Below are 20,078 nucleotides of genomic sequence, written 5' to 3'. Positions count from 1 at the left end.
AGTAGTACTTAGGAAATAATGATGAACAAATATCATTAAAAAATTAATAGAGAATCTCTCATATTGCAATAGACAAACCAGAGAATTGTTGTGGAGGGAAATTTGTTGAAGGCTTGTAATTTCTCACCCTCTCTGTCTCTCATAGACAGAACAACATAAAAAGGCAATAATGCTTTTATGGCTCCTATGAAATTCAGTAATGAGAACATTAATACCAGTTGAGACACTTCAAAAACATTGACAGAAACTGCCAGCATGATTTAAAAAAAGAGTTGTCTGATATCCGTGGCTTTCTAATGGAACTTCCTTCAATCATTTCAATAAAGCTTTATTAGAGTGTCGTACTTTGATAAGCAGGCAGAAAGTAACCTGCTGCAACAGCCTGCAGTGTTAACTAATTAAAACTAAGAAACTGATAATCCAATTTAATATTAACAAATATCTGTCTTGCATGTTTACCAAAATTATATTATTCTGATTTCAACAGGGGAAAGTTAACTAACTTTAAATCTGAATTATGTTTGTTAGTCAACTAACTCAATGCCAAATTACACAGGAATGCATGCCACAGTAGACTCATTGCCACAGGAAAACTCACATTGGGTGGTGGTGTTTATGAATGGAGAAATAACCCATTGGCTGAAGGGAAGGAGCACTTAACCTTTCCCCCACCCAGTGTTTTCTATCCTCCAAGCAGCTCCCTCCTGCACGGTTTCAAATGACTATTTTGTAGCAATCAGCTTCTAGAAGGGAAGATGCTTGGGGACAAAGCGGTAAAGTGGCAAGTGGGGGTAAAGATTAAGTATCCTTGTCCACCACCATTATTTTGCCCATAATAATGGGCTTCTGCTGGGAGGAATTGCGGAATATAAATCAAACAACAACAATTACCCCAAAGTGGCTTTTCCTATGGAATAGGGGTTCTTCAAGGTAGTGTTACATGCTCAGTGACTTTCTCTGGTCAAACTTTGCCATCAGTGAAGCTGGCTGGTAAAAGTCTTGTTGCTTAGAAAGAATAGTATTGTTATCACTATATAACTTTTTCATGCACTGCATGGTTAAACGATGGAATTCGCTCACACAAGAGGCAGTGATGGTCACCAACTTGGATGGCTTTATTTATTTATTTATTAGATTTATATCCCACCCTTCCTCCCAGCTTTAAAAGGAGAATAGACAAATTCATGGAGGATAGGCTATCAAAGGCTACTGGCTATGACGGCTGGGCTCTGCCACCACAGTAGGAGGCAGTATGCCTGTGCAACCAGCCGCTGGTAGCTGCAGGCGGGGAGAGTGCTCTTGTACTCAGGTCCTGCTTCCAAGCGTCCCTTGAGCATCTGGTTGGCCATTGTGAGAACAGGATGCTGGAGTAGATGGGCCACTGGCCTGATCCAACAAGCTCTTCTTATGCTTTCATGATGCATAACTTGTCTTGAAGCCAATTCAGGAAAGAGTTCAGGGTCCTCGAGATGACTGTTGAGGACATGGCACATTGATTTGAATGGAAATTTAGAAGTCATATAACCCCTGTTTTAAAACAGCCACATTGGTTGCCAGTTTGTTTCCCAGCCCAATTAAATGTGCTCGTGCTAGTATTTATAGACACAAATAACTTAGGCCCAATTATCTGAAACATCACCTCCTTCTCTAAAAAGCTGTCTTGGGCATTAAGATCAGCAGAGGATTCCTGTTGGTAATTCAACCACCCACAGAAGCTGGGGGGGGGTGGCCTGTGCCAGGGGATTCTCTGTGGCAGTCCCTAGGTTGTGGCATTCCCTCCCCACAGAGGTGCATCTGGCATCTTCACTGTACAGTTTTTGTCATATTTTGAAGACACACCTCTTCACCTTGGCCTTTGACACTTGAGATGTATACTTTTAGGACCCATCCTATTCTTGGGATTATAACTTGTTTTAAACTGTTTTCAAAGTTGTAATTTACATTGCGGTGACCTACCCTAGGACCTTAGGGTGAGGGGCTGATGGTGCTTATTATTACAACAACAACATCTGTAGCTACTCAACCATGGAAAAAATGAAGCATGATGGGGCAAACCTAGCCCAGATTTGAGTCCCAATGAATTCAATAGAAGATTCAAACATGTTTGAACTCTATTCTGTTATGATAAAGTGCTTAACATTTGTATCTATTTTCATATATAAACATGCATATTTATTCAACAAGTTACAGTAGAGCAATTAGGAACCTTTGGGAGGAGACAATCGCTTCTCTTCAACATAATTTTAAATTGTGACTGAATGAAACATTTACTTATAGGAGAGTAATCTGCTGCCTTGTATCCTTTATCCTTGTATCCATTTTTCTTCACAATTGAGTAAAAAATCTTGAATGCAATATGTATTCCATCATTTTGTCATGGAAAAAAACCCTCTTTTTTCTTTTACAGTTAAAAAGGCAATTGAACTAAAATCAAGAGGGGTCAAGATGCTACCCAATAAAGACAGCAACCACAAGAATTCAGTCTGTAAGTTTGTAACAAATTTATTCTCTTCAAACTATGTGAGTTATCTCCGATTATTAGTTCCGAAAGACACACATGTATGGAGTTAAAACCAAATGTTGAGAAAAACTTAAATCAAAAATGTTGAGTTGCTATTGTGGTTGCAAAACATCCAAGGAATTCCAATGGAAACCAAAAGATTTCAAAACTAGCAAAATTTCTCAATGAGGGTTCTGCACATCCTCATGAAATTAGGATAGAGAAAAAGTGGAAGGAAAAGAGGAAACTATTTCGTTAAAGCTGTGGAAGATTATTGCCAATATATCCAAGGCTGTGTTGTGATGTCAACTATGGGTCAGTGAGACGTGAATGAACCTAGCATCTTCCCAGGCTTGTGCACTCCCTTCCCCCACTTTAAAGCGCAACTGGAGCTAGACCCACTGTAGGAAAAAGGACAAACTCATTCTGAATATGTTGCATGTGTTCCCTCTAGAGGACAGAAAAGGGGTTATCATAGATCCTAGATTGATTAATGCACTGGTCTGAAGTGCTGTAAGTAGGGATGGGGGGAGTTTAATTCGGTTCTCATTTAAAGACAAACCTATGTAATTCACAGTTTCTGAAATGTTATGTGGACTGAAACAGTTATCCTTTGAAATCTGCACTTCTCGGAATTTTGCAGTGCAGTCCTCTAGCCAAATAATATGCACAAAAATGTATATACTAACTAAGGTATAGATTACATATATTAGTGAAAAGAACATACACAAATGTATATTAGGTAAAACTGCATACACAAAGATGTATATTAAACAAAATCCTCACTTAAATGCTGATGAATTGTAATGAGTTCCCTGGGAAGAAGGAATCCGGGAATTGTAGCTCTGTGAGATGAATAGGGGTCTCTTAACAACTCTCAGCAAACTACAGGTCCCAGGATTTTTTAGGGGAACCATGACTGTTTAAAGTTGTATAATACTGTTTTCAGTGTTTAGTGCAGATGGGGCCTTACAGTGCAATCCTACAGAAATGTAATCCTCATTACATTCACTGAACATTGAGTTCAGTGGGACTTAAAGTGTACAGGACTGCAGCTTTGGTTTCCTTAGAGTGCGCATTTGAATCTGTAAAGCTGAAGGTGGTTACTTGTTTGGAGTATATCTTGTGGGATACACTTATAATTACAGAACATGAACAAATGGCATGCTATTAACAATATTTATGTTGCAGTCTGCTGTTTATTTTTTTAAAAAATATTTTATTATTTTTTTCTAGAGTGATGATGCTATTATATATTCTATCATCTAAATGAATTATTAATACAAACAATCAGCTAATGAAGATAAACGTCGTATTAATTCCTTGTTTCCACTTCAACATTATATACAACGTCTCTGTTGCAAATCTTCTAGCATTTCTTTACCCTTTGTTTTGACAATCTTGAGCACTTTACATGCTAAGAGCATTGCAAATGTATGGGGAAGAGAGATTAGAAAAGGTGGCTTTTGAGAAGAGATTTGAAAGGAAAGTGAGATGCTGCTGCTCAGAATGTGACACCACTGACCAGCTGTTTGCCAAGAACTTTGCAGCTTTGTGCATGAGCTAAGCATCTCTGGATCAGAGTACCAATTTTATTCTGTGTTCTAATAAAACAACATTTTCTATGAGTTATGTGTAAAGGAAGTTTAGATTGGGGTTTACATTCTTTCATCTGTATTCAATGTAGCTCTAAGGAGATTGTTCTGACAGCACAAGCATTTCTACTTGCTCAATGGAACAATCTCTTTATATTCACTCCACACATTGTTCTGGGGATTCTCCTGACCCTCCAGAGCACATGTAGCGAGCATGTAGGGGTGCATGGGGGAAGAGAGGGGGTAGTTGCATTGTGCTAGTGGGAACCCTTATTCTGGCATTTATTAGTGTAACAAGTCAGTTGAATAGGGCCCTTTATTTTTAACATGCCATATCTTCATCTACATCACAAGCATATACATGCCTACTCAGGAGTAAGCGTCATTCTGTTCAGTGGGGCTTATTCCTGGGAAATGGGTATAAGACTGCAGCCTTATTCTCTAATACTTTGTTCAGTTTTGAATACATAAGATTTTTTTCCCAGAGGCATAAGCAAAACGTTGTGTTCCCTATTTATAAAAGTTTACATAAAAGCAGTGTTTAACGAGGTGACATACTTGTCACAGCCAACCTCACCCTGCCCCAAAACACACACCTCATTTGGAAAAGAGAGGAACATTTTTCAAATGCACTGGGGCTTGTTTACTGTTATAGTGCTGATGTTCCGTTTTGTCTCAAAGGTAGAAAAAATGAGTTATTTTTAAGGGAACAGTTTTTGCCATGTAGAGTCTAAGAACAAATGGCTTTACAGATTCAGTATTGATCTGCTGTAACATATTTAGATGAATTGATGGCACATGCTGTGTTACTCAGTGGTTGATGCCAAAACAGCTAATTCTAGGACAGGTTAGCCCTGCTGTTTCAGTGTTGGATGCATGAGGAAAATGAGGGGGAAAGGCATTATTTACTTTGGTTAACAATTTTGGAGAAATTACTGCTAATGTAATGCACTGGGATATAAAAACTCAGGGTGAGTTTTGCAAACAATATAATTTTGTCTTAAAGTGTATGCATACTGCTTCATTTGTGTTGAGTTCACAACAATCTATGATGCTTTGCAGGATTATAGCAAAATTGTTCATGCTTCTTCACTCTCACCCTATTGCCAGATCTATGGCTAGCTGTACAAATACAAAATGCCCATATTTCTGAAGGAAAGACCTGCAGGAATTCATCCCATGAAAGTATCCTCCATGGAATGCACCCCCACAAATCTGTCACTACCCAGTGTTGGATGTGGTAGGCAGTTGTCAAAGAGCACAGTTTATTTCCCTCGTATTGGAATTAATGGCAGCCTGCTTATTCTTGACATTTGTGAGACCTGTCCACCTCTTCATTCTTCTTTGAACCTTTGGGAGAATTTTCATAAAAGACTCGGGTATTCCCCAAAGATCTAAAAGACCAAGTTTGGGGAATTTCCTACACTATTCCTAGCTCAGCCACTTTCTTTCCCACATCTCCCACAAGATGACGATGGTGTAGAAGCAGGGGAAACATCAGCTAATACGTCTATCCAAAGTTTTCTTCTTAAATTTCTAGAGCCGGCATTAAAAGGTTTCTGAGCATGCTCCCATCATCCATTGCAGATGGGAACTGGCAACTGTTGTTTTGTTTTATATTCCTCCTAGGCAATCTCATTTCCCAAAGACATCAAAGCAGGCTCCAAACGTGCACAGAAGCCTTAATTGCAGAGTGGGAAACAGCTTAAAATAGCCCTCAGCTTAATTCTGGGAACAGCAGTTTTATTATTCCTCTAGCTCAATGAGTTGGGAAGGAATAAAAATCCCCAGATTTTTTTTTATATCAGCAATGTAATACAGCTTAGAAGAATGGTTGGCTTCTGTTTTCTCCCAACATACCATAACATGGTAAGTTTGTGAAAGTGTGGGGAGGAGGGAAATGAGTAGATGAGGATAGTCACATGGCATTTATGAGACAAATGGTATGGGGAGAATCTCATCTCTGAACCCCTTCCCCTTTCCAAAATTATCCCCCATCATTAGCATATTCTTTCCCACAGAACTCATGGGGAGCCATTTCAAACAGAATGCAACCCTATCTGCACAGTCTGGTTTTTAGTTACACAGATTTGCATAAAATCTGCATATGCTCATTCATATTCATATGCACAAATATAGAAATAATTATTATAACTTAAATAGAAAAAACATGCATCTCACCATAGCAGGGAAAGACTGTGACCAGGCAGTAGAAGGCAGTCTAATGGGGTGGCAGTGGTCACCTTACCTCTTGACAGCTGAGTCATTGCTGCTTGCTGGGAAGGAGAGGGGTGAGGAGGAGGGAAGTTTTATGCAGTGCAAATGCACTGGTGAAGCCAATCTGGCACTCCTGTCAGTGTGTTTGCACCATGCAACCTCCTCACCCCTCCCTGTCTCTTGTTGGGAGGTCAGGTGAATGCTGCTACCCACCCCACCATCTGATACCTTGACAAGGTGTGGCTGCCCAGTTTGCTGTCCACCTGCTAACTGTTGATGGGCACCTTTAAGCCCCTTACTCTCTCTACCTGTAGATATCTTAAAAATAGGACTACCCAAATGTACATCCTTCAAATGGAGTATGCCTTCAAATAGGTGATTGTCCTGTCCTCTGTAAAATAGGACACCTGGCCACTTTAGTTAGACCTTGCTTTGCTGTAAACATGTAAAGGACCACTTCATGGTTTATTGATGGATAATGCAGTGTTGGATAAGTAATAGGATTAAATTACTAAGATTCTATGCTTAACCAACCTTCTGTTTGTTTCAGACAATATCTTTAACCTCACTGCTCAATGTAAGGTGTAAATGGTTGTAAAGCACATTGTTAAATGAAGAAAATATTTTCACTTGCCAGTATTAATCTGCTGCTATCCTGCAAACACATTCGTACCTGAGTAAACATGTTTGAGTAATTAAAATACAAAATACACATACTTTGACAAATATTTCAAATATTAAGTACTAATTTATTTACTCAATGAAAGTTGTTTTACTAAAATACAGCATACATTCATTAATTTAATAATGTATTTTACTAATGTTGCAGCAATTAGCATATATGAAATTCATATTCAGCTTTATTCATAGCTTTCCAAAAGCATAAAAGCAACAGGAATAAGCCATTTTTACAACTGCAGTCAGGAAATGGCAAGGTGAAGTGTGGGTAAAACAAGGACCATATAATTTAGATAAAGCCAATTAAGGGAATGATTATGCAAATGATCTGCAGAGTGATTGTGCAGGACCTAACACTTAACCAATTGAGCAAGGACACCCTACCACATGAAAGGGGGTCATCCACAAGCCCATTTCCTTTCCACTAGCCCCAATCCCTAGGGGTGGTTAGGGAGGCCGTTCTGATCCATCCCATCTCAGGACCTCACAACTCCAAGTGGGTGTTACAAGCTAGGCCCAAAAGTGAATCTTACACTTCCAACAGGCCTCACTAGCTTGGGAGGCAAGTGTCAGGTCCCACCTTTCACCTTAAAGGGTGCCTAAGGGTGGTTATCAAGCCCTACCCTGGAAAATTCCTGTACATATCTGCCAAACATGACTAAATTAACCTATTTAAAGTAATAAACTACTTGTCAAGGGAAGAAACAATCAGCCAAATCCAAATTAAACAAATTCACCGAATTAAAAATAAACCAATCGGTCAAATTAAAAGAACCATACAGGGTAGAAAAACACTTGTCAGCAAATGAAGGCCAACAAGCAAAAAATTCCTACCCAGCTCTATATAGCAACCAATACTGCCACCAGGGAGGAAGGGTGTCAATCGTACAAGGCTTGAAAGGGGCCAAGGAGGGGCAAAATAGGGCTTAAATAGCCCCACCCTGCCCAATCCCAGCATGCCACTGCAAGAGCTTTGAAGCCATGCCAGGACTCCTCCTGACACAGCTGCAAAGTCCGATTGCTATTGGAGCCCTGCAGGCCAGCCAACAAGATGGGAATTATAATTAATACATTTTGTTAGGGTTGCCAGATATCTGTTTTTTGGCCGGAGACTCCAGATCTTGGGGGTCCTCTCTGGGTCTCCAGGTGAGTCAACTTAATCTTCAGACTCTCAGCTTTCATTTTAAAAACAAAGTTTCTAGGTGGTCTGGTTCGTGAGATGCCAGCCACCCTTTCCCATAACTTCAGTGAAATGATCTCTTAGCTGGCTGTTCTAACCCTGCCCTTTCAGGTTTGTAACCAATAAGTGAAGTCAGGGTTGTGATTAACAAGGAATTTCTGGGCCTCCAGGCAGTACCTAGACTGCATTGCAAATGTAGAAAACTTGTTTTCTTTCCTGTTTATCTGAAAATCTCAGAAATTGAGTAAGTATATATACCTTTCACCAGTACCAAAAGTCTTTTTTTCTGTTGTGTGAAGGAGTCACTATTTTAAAAACTTCCCAATATGAAGCTTTAGTCCAATACTTGCTTTTCTGAGAGTAAAGCTGCAATGCTAATCCCACATGCCTGGCGTAAACCCCACTGAATTCAACAGAACTTCCTTTTGAGTAGACATGGTTAGGATTGTGCTGTAAATTAATAGGACTTTTGAGTGAACATAGGAAAGGATTGTGCTTGTGTTATAAATCTTTCTCTTCCCCTCAATCCTATTTTTAAAGCAATTAGGCAGGGCTTACATAGGTATCACAGCTTTTATTTTGTAGGAAACTAATACTGATTTTATTTTTTTAAAGAATGTTTTGCAATGACCATCTGGTTTTGACAATAAGCTATTATATGGGGTCTATGTATTTTTACATCTCCAGTGTGTCTGTCTGTATTATTTATTTATTTATTTATTTATTTTATTATACTTGTATACCGCCCCATAGCCGAAGCTCTCTGGGCGGTTTAAAGTAACTAAAAACATTAAAACAAACACAATTTAAAACAGATCTTATAAAAACAAATTAAAACACAATTTAAAAATCTAAAGAGTATAAAACACATGCTAAAATGCCTGGGAGAAGAGGAAAGTCTTGACCTGGCGATGAAAAGATAACAGTATCGGCACTAGGGGCACCTTGTCAGCAAAGTCATTCCATAATTTGGGGGCCAACTGAGAAGGCCCTCTGCCTTGTTGCCATTCTCCAAGCTTCCCTTGGAGTAGGCACCCGGAGGAGGGCCTTTGATCTTGAACGTAGTGTATGGGTGTTTGTATCGGGAGAGGCGTTCCATCAGCTGTTGTGGACCCAAGCCATGTAAGGCTTTATAGGTCAAAACCAGCACCTTGAATCGAGCTCGGAAACATACAGGCAGCCAACGCTAGAGGGCCAGAATCAGTTTTATATGTTCGGACTGTCTGGTCCCTGTTACCAACCTGGCCACTGCATTTTGCACAAGCTGCAGTTTCCGAACCGTCTTCAAAGGCAGCCGCATGTAGAGTGCATTGCAGTAATCTAATTTGGAGGTTACCAGAGCATGGACAACTGAAGCCAGGTTATCCTTGTCCAGATAGGGACGTAGTTGGGCCACCAACCAAAGTTGGTAGAAGGCACTCCGTGCTACCGAGGCTACCTGAGCCTCAAGTGACAGAGATGGTTGTAGGAGAACCCCCAAGCTACGAACCTGCTCTTTCAGGGGGAGTGCAACCCCATCCAGAACAGGTTGGACATCCACCATCTGGTCAGAGGAACCACCCACTAGCAGCATCACAGTCTTGTCTGGATTGGGCCTCAGTTTATTAGCCCTCATCCAGTCCATTGTTGCAGCCAGGCACCAGTTCAGCACATTGACAGCCTCACCTGAAGAGGATGAAAAGGAGAAATAGAGCTGCGTGTCATCAGCATACTGATGGCAACACACTCCAAAGCTCCGGATGACCGCATCCAATGGTTTCATGTAGATGTTGAACAGCATGGGGGACAGAACTGACCCCTGCGGAACACTATACTGGAGAGTGCAGTGTGCCGAGCAACATTCCACCTTCTGGAGGCAACCTGCCAAGTAGGAGCAGAACCACCACAATACAGTACCTCCTACTCCCAACTCAGCCAGTCTCCCCAGAAGGATACCATGGTCGATGGTATTGAAAGCCGCTGAGAGATCAAGGAGAATCAGCAGAGTCACACTCCCCCTGTCTGTCTCCCGACAAAGGTCATCATACAGGGCGACCAAGGCTGTTTCCGTGCCAAAACCAGGCCTGAAACCTGACTGAAATGGATCCAGATAATCGGTCTCATCCAAGAGTGTCTGGAGCTGGCCTGCAACCACTCATTCAAGGACCTTGCCCAGGAATGGAACATTTGCTACCAGCCTATAGTTATTAAGATTTTCTGAGTCCAGGGAGGGACTCTTCAGGAGTGGTCTCACTACTGCCTCTTTCAGGCAGCCAGGGACCACCCCCTCTCACAGAGAAGCATTAATAACCTCCCTGGCTCAGCCGGCTGCTAGCTTTTACTAGCCAAGAAGAGCAAGGACCCAGCACAGAAGTGGTTGCACGAACCTGTCCAAGCACCTTGTCAACGTCCTCAAGCTGCACCAACTGAAACTCATCCAAGAAATCGGGACAAGGCTGTGCTCTGGATACCTCACTTGATTCATCTGCTATAACACTGGAATCTAAGTCCTGGCGGACGCTAAAGATTTTATCCTGGAAGTGCCTAGCAAATTCATCACAGCAGGCCTCAGATGGTTCTACCTTGTCCCTGGGGCCAGATCGTAATAGCCCCCGAACAATTCTGAAGAGCTCCGCTGGGGGGCAGAGTGTTTTTTTGCTGCCCTTAATGCCCCTAAATACAGCTTACCATAGGCACTTAAGAGTGTATAATTGCATCCACCAGGAGTTTGTCTCCATCTGCACTCAAGCCGTCTCGATATTGTTTCATCACTCTCAGCTCTGGGGTATACCATGGAGCCGTACGAGCTCTACACAGGAGAGGGCGCTCAGGAGCAATCATGTCAACTGCCTGGGTCATTTCTGTATTCCACAGTTCGACCAGGGTTTTGACAGGAGCGCCAGCCCTATCAGCCGGAAAACTCCCCAGAGATCTTTGGAAACCATCCGGATCCATTAGTCTCTGGGGGCGGACCAACTTAATAGGTCCCCCACCCTTGCAGAGGGGAAAAGCTGCTGTGAGTCTAAACTTCAGCAAGCAGTGATCTGTCCATGAAAGAGGGACTGATGTAAGCCCCCCACACATTCACATCACCAACTCCATGTCCAGTTGCAAAAACCAGATCTAGAGTATGTATGGAGTCTTCCCAACAATTTAGATCCATTCCAATTGGGCTTCAGGACTGGACATGGAACTGAAACAGCCTTGGTCGCTCTGGTGGATGATATGAGGAGGGCATTGGATAGGGGAGAATATACCTTCCTCGTCCTCCTGGATCTCTCAGCGGCTTTCGATACCGTTGACCACGGTATCTTGTTAAATCGTCTGGAGGGATTGGGAATAGGGGGCACTGTTTTACGGTGGTTCCATTCCTATCTCTCAGGCAAGTAACAACGGGTGGCATTGGGGGATGAGGTTTCAGACCCTTGGCCTCTTAATTGTGGAGTGCCACAGGGTTCTATCCTCTCCCCATGCTGTTCAACATCTATGTGAAGCCGCTGGGAGCTATCATCAGGAGTTTTGGGCTGCAGTGTCACCAATATGCGGATGACACTCAGCTCTATCTCTCCTTTAAATTTTCACCAGAGTTGGCTGTGAATACCATGTCCAAATGCCTGGAGTCCGTAAGTGGATGGATGGGCGAGAACAGGCTGAAGCTGAACCCTGATAAGACAGAGGTGTTGCTCGTGGGTGACAAGAGAAGGCTGGGAGATATAGACTTGGTACTTAACGGGGTAAGATTACCCCTGAAGGACCAGGTCCACAGCATAGGGGTCATTCTTGACTCCCAGCTGTCCATGGAGGCTCAGGTTTCGGCAGTGAGCCGGGCAGCTTGGTATCAATTACATCTGATACAGAGGCTGCGACCCTACCTTCCTATGCATCTGCTCCCACGAGTGATACATGCCCTGGTTTCCTCTCGCTTAGACTACTGTAATGCGCTCTATGTGGGGTTACCCTTGAAAACGGTCCGGAAATTGCAGCTGGTACAGAATGTGGCAGGACGCTTGATCAAGCATAGCCGTCACCGGAATCATATTACGCCAGTGTTAGTAGACCTACATTGGCTACCAGTTGCTTACCGGGCCCAATTCAAGGTGTTGGTGTTGACCTTTAAAACCCTATACGGTTCCGGCCCAGTTTATCTGAAGGATGCCTCCAGCATCACCAATTATGGATTGGACCAGAGAGAGGGCATTCTCGGTTGTGGCCTCCACCCTCTGGAACTCTTTCCCTTTTGATCTTCGACATGCCTCCTCCCTGATGGGTTTTCGCCGAGCCTTAAAGACCTGGCTATTCAGGCAGGCCTACGGGATTCTTGGGATGGAGTAGTTTATGATATATTAACTGATGTTTTAGACTAATTGATTATTGTGTTCTTGTTTGCATAGTGTATTTTAATGTGTTGCTGTAAGTCGCCTAGAGTGTCCGTTAACTCGGACAGATAGGTGACTAACAAATAAATTATTATTATTATTATAATAATAATAATAATAATAATAATAATAATAATAATAATAACAACAACCCTGTGAGGTAGGATTGCTAATTGTAAACCAAGGCAACTCACAACAAGAAATAAATCCCTTTAGACTTCCCGGAAGGATTGCTCCGCCTGTGGCTGCCTCTGAGATGAGCTCTGTCTCAGAGGAAGCCTTTTTCAGTTTAAAATCAGTCAAAACGGAACTTTGACTGGTATAAATGTTCTCCCAGGCAAGGGTGAACCGAAGTGATTATCCACAGAAACTTCGTTGGGCTGTCGGTGGCTGGAATTGATCAGGAATTCCCTGGGAAAAGAAGGCATACCTAGCAGCCGAGGACGGAGTTAGGACTTCCAGCAAGCTGGACTGGAAAAAAGCGAGATGTTTTTCTTTTAAACGATCTACAACAGGCGAGCTTTCTTCTGTCTAATCTTATCATTTGGCTTAAATTACTACAGCAAAAGAGATTTGTTTAAGAATCAGCAATCAAGATACCTGGGTGAGTTACACTTCTCTCTTTTATACAAGGAATTAAGGAGGAGGAAAGAAAATTAAAAAAAACCTTATCTTATTTTTTTTTTGCAAAAAGCTGGCCTGAATTTGGAAACTATAAAGATTAAAATGGATGAGGGGCAACTTACCTGAAGAGAAAATCTGATTTAGATGATTATTTGATATATATATGTCTGGGACTATTTTTTCTTGGACTACTTTCTTTAGACGAATCTGCTGTTCGTGTATGTTACTAATTGTTCGGCGCTGTGAACCATATTTGTTTTGCATTCTTGGACGTGCGGGAGATAAGAACTGTGCTGGCCAGATGATGTCAACAGGCATGGAATATTAACTCTTTTGTTGCTGGAAAAAGAAATAAATTGCTCTCTGCTTGGGAATAGTGGCTATATTGGAAATTGAAGGGTTTTTTTTTCTCGGTCTTAAGAATGACAATCAAGAAAGTGGCTGAGACCCTGGATGTACAGGAAGGGGTCCTCTCTCTAAATATGTTTCAGAAAATAATGGATGAGATTGAGATGGCGAAACGGGAGCTGAGACAGGGTAGACAAGAGATGAAAATTGAATTTGGCAAAATGAAGCAGGAGCTGAAAGAAATAGGGGATTCTATGAGAGAGGAGGTAGATGAGATCAAAGATATAACTGGACAAGCAATAGAAGATGAAAGAAAAATTAAAGGGAGGATGCAAGTCCTGGAGATTGGAACAGATATATCAAGTGTGGAACTGGAAAAATATTTGGAGTTTGTGGACCCTGGAGATAAAGATTACTGTTTGGAATTCGGCGTTGTCCCTGGAGAAATTGATGAAGATATCAGAGATAAAGCTATTAATGTTTCGATGGAATTTCTGGACTGGAATTATTTGATGGAACTTGAAATAGAGAAAATTTATAGAATTAATTCCAGATATGTGACAATGAAAAAACTCTCAAGAGATGTGCTAGTGCATTTCGTAAAAAAGAGGAACAGAGATATGACTTTACAACAATATTTCAGCAACACATTCAGAATTGATGGCAAGGAAATATTTGTGATGAAGGAAATTCCCATCAGACTCTTACTATATGACTATGACTATGATAGCAAGATTATTATGGATGCAAGGATGGAAGTTGGAAGATGGAATTAACACTGATAATGGAAAAATGGCTATTGAAATTACTGGACCTAGCAGACTTGATGAGATGGATTAATTTACATGTTTATTTGGAGAAAAATCGATGGATATATTTCTCAAGGAGTGGAAACCTCTCTTCGACTTTTTGCGGAAAGAATAAAGTGATGTTAATGAGATTTGATGATTAATTAAGATAACTACTGGAGGAAAGTGATTTTGTAATATATTAAGAGACAGGTTTGTTATATATTATAGACCTATAACTGATCTGCGACAAATCGGAAGTCAACATTTTATTTTATTGTTTAATTTGTTTCTTTTTTGTTTTGTTTTGTGTTTGAAAATTTGAATAAAATTAATGATAAAAAAAAGAAATAAATCCCTTTAAAATCCAATAACTATAAAAAGTATAAACAGTTGCAAAACAGCTTAAAGTAGCATGAATCAGAATTTTGGGTTGGGTGAGTGTTCCTTATCACTTGAGGCTGCAGTTCTGTGCAAGCTGCCCTGTTTAAGCCCCATTGAATACATTGGGACTTGCTTCTGAGTAGAAACATAGGATTGCACTACAAATATATTTACAGGTTGTATAAATAATAAACAGCTTTAACAGTCATAATTATATAAATATTTCTTCATACCATGTCCTGATAAGTATTTGATTTCACACTATGGTTGTAAATTATTACTTCCTCTAAATTTTCAGTGTGCCCTTCTTCCTAGGAGTGGTCATGGTTCCCCTCTGCTGTTTTCATCCTGAGGGGCAGATTAAGCTAAGAGATGATGAGTAGCCCATGGTCACCCAGTAAACCATATAGTTCATTTCCATTTTTTAAAAATAATTTAAACGATTCACATGCAGGCAAAGTTTATTAAGTAGATCCACACTATACATTTAAACCACATCCAACTTGCATGTAAAGTGCATGACTTCCCCTAAAGAATCCTGGGAAGTATAGTTTCCCCCTCACAGTTATTGTTCCCACTGCCGTTAACAAACTACAGTTCCTATGATTCTGTAGTGGGATCCATGTACCTAAAATGTGTATTGAATGTGCTTTAAATGAATGGTGTGGATCTGCTCTAGGTATGCTGTGCATTCATTAGTGAATTGAAAAGAACACTTTTAAAATATACTTCTTTAAATAGCGAAAGGGCTGTAGCTCAGTGGCAGGACATATGCTTTCCATGCAAAGATTCAAAATTCAATTTCTGGCAAAGACTATTGCCTTGAATCCTGGAGAGCCAATGCTAGTCCATGTCACCAGTACTGAGCTAGATCATATTAAATGGCATGAGTCGGTATAAGTTAGATTCCTTTGTTCCTAAAAGTGGAAAGAAACCCAAGGGCCAGAGTGACTCCAAAATGTATTTATGTATTTTATTTACAACATCTATATACCACTGTATTGTAAAAAAAAAACCTCAGAGGTTTACAGAACGAATTAAAACAATAATTTTTTGGGCAAAAATAGTTAGACAGGTATTTAAAAACATTCAAAATAATAAAACCAATGTTGAGTTAAAAACAGATAAAAACACAATAGCTTCTACCTGCCTGGGTAGCCTTGCGTAAACAAAAATGTTTTTAGCAGGTGCTGAAAAGAGTACAATGAAGGTGCCCGCCTAATGTCAATAGGCAGGGAGTTCCAAAGTGTAGCTGCCATACTAAAAAAACTGATTTCTTACTGGAGCAGAACAAGTACTATGTGACACCTGTAATATGGAAGACACACCCTGAACTTGACCTGGTAGCAAATCAGCAACCAGTGCAGACTTCAGAGCAGAGGTGTTATGTGCTGATAGGGTCTCATTATTGTCAGCAATCATGCTACAGCATTCTGCACTAACTGCAGTGCCTGGGTCAGGTTGTGCTGCATGGGGATTTCTGTGATCTTGGCTGACTGGCTTCCAGGATTTTTTTAGTTTTGGTTTTTGGTTAGGAATCCTGACTGGTTGTGGGATGCTGAGTTTTCTGCCTTACTCACAGGAACCTTGTTGTTCTTGGTATGGTACTGCATTTAGGAAATCATCATTGTCTTTTATTTTTATTTTTCTGTTTGCATTTCATTTACTTTTAACCTCACTCCCTTACAGCTGTAGAAGCAATAACAGTGGTTCCATGCGCTCACCTCAACCCCCTTAAACCCACTGATGATGCACCTTGTTGGTTGCATGTCAGTTTGTTTCTTGCTCAATAGTGATAAAATAATTCACGTATTGGGAAGTGTGGCTGTAATTGTTGTTCCCAAGCTGCTGTCTGTGAAGGTAGATCTAGCCATATGAGTTTATTCTCTGTCAATTATTAGTCACTGGAATTGGGTTGGCTGTCAAAGTGAGTTTATAGCAGTCCACAAGGTAGACAGAAAAGGGCAGAGAATCTTCTTACTTACTCATTTCTCAGACCTCTTTCTGAAGTGAAGGGTCAAATCTGTAAAGAAGTTTGGAGCAGTCATGTTACAAGGTAGGGGAAGGGCATTACAGGCAGGGGGTTGCCAACCCTGCTTGGATATGAACATCTCTACAGAGGATCCCTAGTCAAGCTTTACCAACAGCACAACTGAAACCATGTATACTAAGAAGTAAGTCCTATTGAGTTCTTTGGGGCTTGGTAAGTGTGTTTAGAATTGCAGCCCTCAGGGGCATCTATATTTACTCCTGAGTGCTCCTATCTAACATCTCCACAACTGTAGGCTCATTTATTCCTTATTTAATGGCCTTCTGGTGACTGGGCTGGCCCGAGGGCACTTAAACCCTTCTTGCTGAAAGCAAGTAGGCTAGATTAAATGTTCCCTACCCAGGCTTTATCTTTTAGCTAAGATTTCTATCTTAATTTCCAATCAGAGAATTGTTTTTGTTTGAATTGTATGCTGCAAGCAACTGTGGTTGATGCTTAAGGTATCATGTTTAATGTCATCACTTGGGCCTGGCCCTGTGACATCACTTGAGCCGACCCCATGACATCAGTAGGACCTGCTCCTGTGACATCACTAGGTCCCACCCCTGAAATTTCATGGTTTGGGATGCTTCTGACCTGGCATTCCTACCTCTTGTGGATAAAACATGTCATTTCTTGATCTCTCTTCAAAAGATATTTACATAGTTGTTGTGAATGGACATTTAAACAGAGAACAAAAAGTTCAGAGCAACAACTGAGCTCTGAATAATCTAGAGTAAATGCCCAGCATTGTCTGCAACCTGACTCATTCTATAGGCCAAACTGCAGTGTATGCAGGAGAATGGCACCAGATTTTCCAAAGCCGTTTTTCTTTTCCTGAAAGCATCTGTGGCTGGATCTGAGTTAGATTGAAGCCTCAGAATGGGGAACAAATTTTTAATCCTTTTTCCCCAATGCACCACCACCATCCTTGCAAATGTTGCTATTAGCCAAGAAGATGAAACCACACAGACACTTGTAGTTCCACATATTGGACTGGTTCACACATAACTTTAAACTATGGCTTAGTTTTTTGTGTGAACGCAGCCCAGAAGCTTAACTATGATTTTTTTTATATTAACAATGGTTAAAGTTTGGTTATGAAGCAAGGTTTGTAGTTTGTCCATAAACGTCACTTAACATTCACCATAGCTTAGTGTTATATATTAACCTGGACCTCCTGCTTAACCATGGTTAAGGAGCTGTCACCTCCCAAAAGTTGTGGGTGTAGAGCAAGCAAAAAATGGAAACCACTCTTAAGGCTTGACTGCTCTTGCTACTACTTTTGACTATTCTGTGATGTAATAACCCAAGTTTTAAGTGATAGGCTACCAGATGCCTTGGCTTTACCTGTGGTTTATTAAATACAGTATGGTTTAGTATTATGTGGGAACCAGACCAATGCATAGATTAGCCCTTGAATAGGTTGGCTGAACTTAGCTTTTGTTGCTTCCCTTTAATGGGCATATATGTGTTATGCATTGATAACTAGTTTAACAATCATGGCCTTTCCAAAGGTTCTTGGAAATTGCAGCCTTGTGCTGCTGAAAATTCTTATTGGAGAGCCCTCTTCTCTTACAAACATTTACATTTATTGTTGGGTTGTGGAACCTGTGGACCTTCAAATGTTGCTGGGCTACAGTTCCATAATCTCTGATTATTGGCCATGCAGACTGGGGCTGATGGGAGCTGATTTAAAACCACATTTGAAGGTTCATAGGTTTTCCATGTGAAGTATTGGGATTCATAACTATTTGAATATAGCTAGAGGAACTTTTTTATTTCAATTAGAATGTTAGATGGATACACAGCAGTCTGTGACAACGCTGGAGCAGTAGTGTGTGATGTGCTCTAATGTGAAGTTAATACTTTAATTCTGTCTTTATTGAGAATCGCTGATTTTGCGATGAAATGGTTTCTGACAGTGGGAAAAATAACAGCAGCATTAAACTCTCACAGTTGCATAAAGCTTTAATGAAACAAGAGGGATAATTACCCTGATCTACTTTGTTCAATCATAACACGTAATAATACAGATTTTCCCAAGTGTTAAAGATTTTAGCATTCTCAACAATCATACACATTCCTATGTAATAATATTATGCAATGCTATTTTATTAAATTGTGGAGATTGCTTCATAAATCAGATTAGTAAATTATACTTGTTTCTACAAAATAGGCCTTTGTCACTGCAGGAGCTAAACTAACCTTCAAAGTGCTTTTCGCAGTTCTAGCTGTGAAGAGAGCTGCTGTCTATATCCATTTAGCAGAGCTTGGAAAAGTTACTTTTTTGAACTACAACTCCCATCAGCCCAATCCAGTGGCCATGCTGGCTGGGGCTGGTGGGAGTTGTAGTTCAAAAAAGTAACTTTTCCAAGCTCTGCCATTTGGTAACATAACCATCGTTTGAAACATTTTAAAAAATAATGTATCCAAAAGTGAACTGCTCTCATAGTACAGGAAATGAGCAAATGGCTCCTTTATATTATCATATGACTGGAAAAAAGGATGCTAAATAAAAGGTAGCTTTCGTGGATGGAAACAATACTTAATACCTTGCACTTTAATTTATTGATTACCTCCTGTATATGAAGTCAACATGTAAGTCTGAAGATTAATCAACAGATTGAATAATAACATATAATAATCGCCTATGTGCCATATTTTACCTTGCCCTAATGACCTAGCATGAAGGCTCATAGCTGTAGCTCAGTGAAAGATCATACTTATCTCTTTGTGTGCAGAAAATCTGAGGTTCAATCACCAGTACCTCCAGGTAGGACTGGGAACTGTCTGAGACGCTGAAAAGCTGCTGTAGTGTAGACAGTTCAGAACTAGATGGTGCAGTAGTCTGACATGGTATAAGGTGGGTTATGATCTTCAACCTGGAATTTGCAGGTAGTGTCCCATTCAGGTACTGGCAAGGCAAAACCTGCTAAGCTTCCAAAATTGAGCTAACTACATCAGGCACCCTCAGACTGGGCTACAATGATAACTACTATTGCTATTAGGAATGGCATCACAATACATCACTTTGCATAAGTAAAGGTTATGTCGCTCATCATCCAATGACTCTCTGAGACATGCCATTATTCTATGTTGGAGATGAGAAGCAGAAGCTCAAAGAGTTATTTGCCATAGCCAGCCTGAGCATGAATTTGAGGTTAGGTTTACCAGGTCTAAGTCCAGTTCTTTGTCCACTGGACAACATAGGACGATTAATCTCTGTAATACAGGTTGTTAAACAGAGGAACAGACTGGTTTGGACTCTCCTTGATTAAAAGTTTTTAAGCAGAGGGTGGATTGCCACTTATGAGGAATGCTGTAGCAAAAGATTGCCTGCGTTAGCATGGTGTTAGGCTAGATGACCATTGTGATCT

The 20,078-nt window shown here is 40.7% G+C and overlaps 1 protein-coding gene across 1 annotated transcript in view; it reads left to right on the top strand.

Moving 5' to 3' along the window:
- The window catches only part of CSMD1 (CUB and Sushi multiple domains 1), a 1,745,606-nt gene that overhangs the window by 1,097,221 nt on the left and 628,307 nt on the right, over positions 1-20,078 (top strand). The window contains exon 7 of the mRNA XM_061622907.1: positions 2,408-2,485. Within this exon, the coding sequence (XP_061478891.1) occupies positions 2,408-2,485 (78 nt within the window). The remainder of the gene's footprint in view (positions 1-2,407; positions 2,486-20,078) is intronic.

Source organism: Rhineura floridana, chromosome 4, assembly GCF_030035675.1.
Source record: "Rhineura floridana isolate rRhiFlo1 chromosome 4, rRhiFlo1.hap2, whole genome shotgun sequence".
Classification (NCBI taxonomy): Eukaryota; Metazoa; Chordata; class Lepidosauria; order Squamata; family Rhineuridae; genus Rhineura; species Rhineura floridana.
This window is presented reverse-complemented; position numbering and strand designations above follow the sequence as displayed.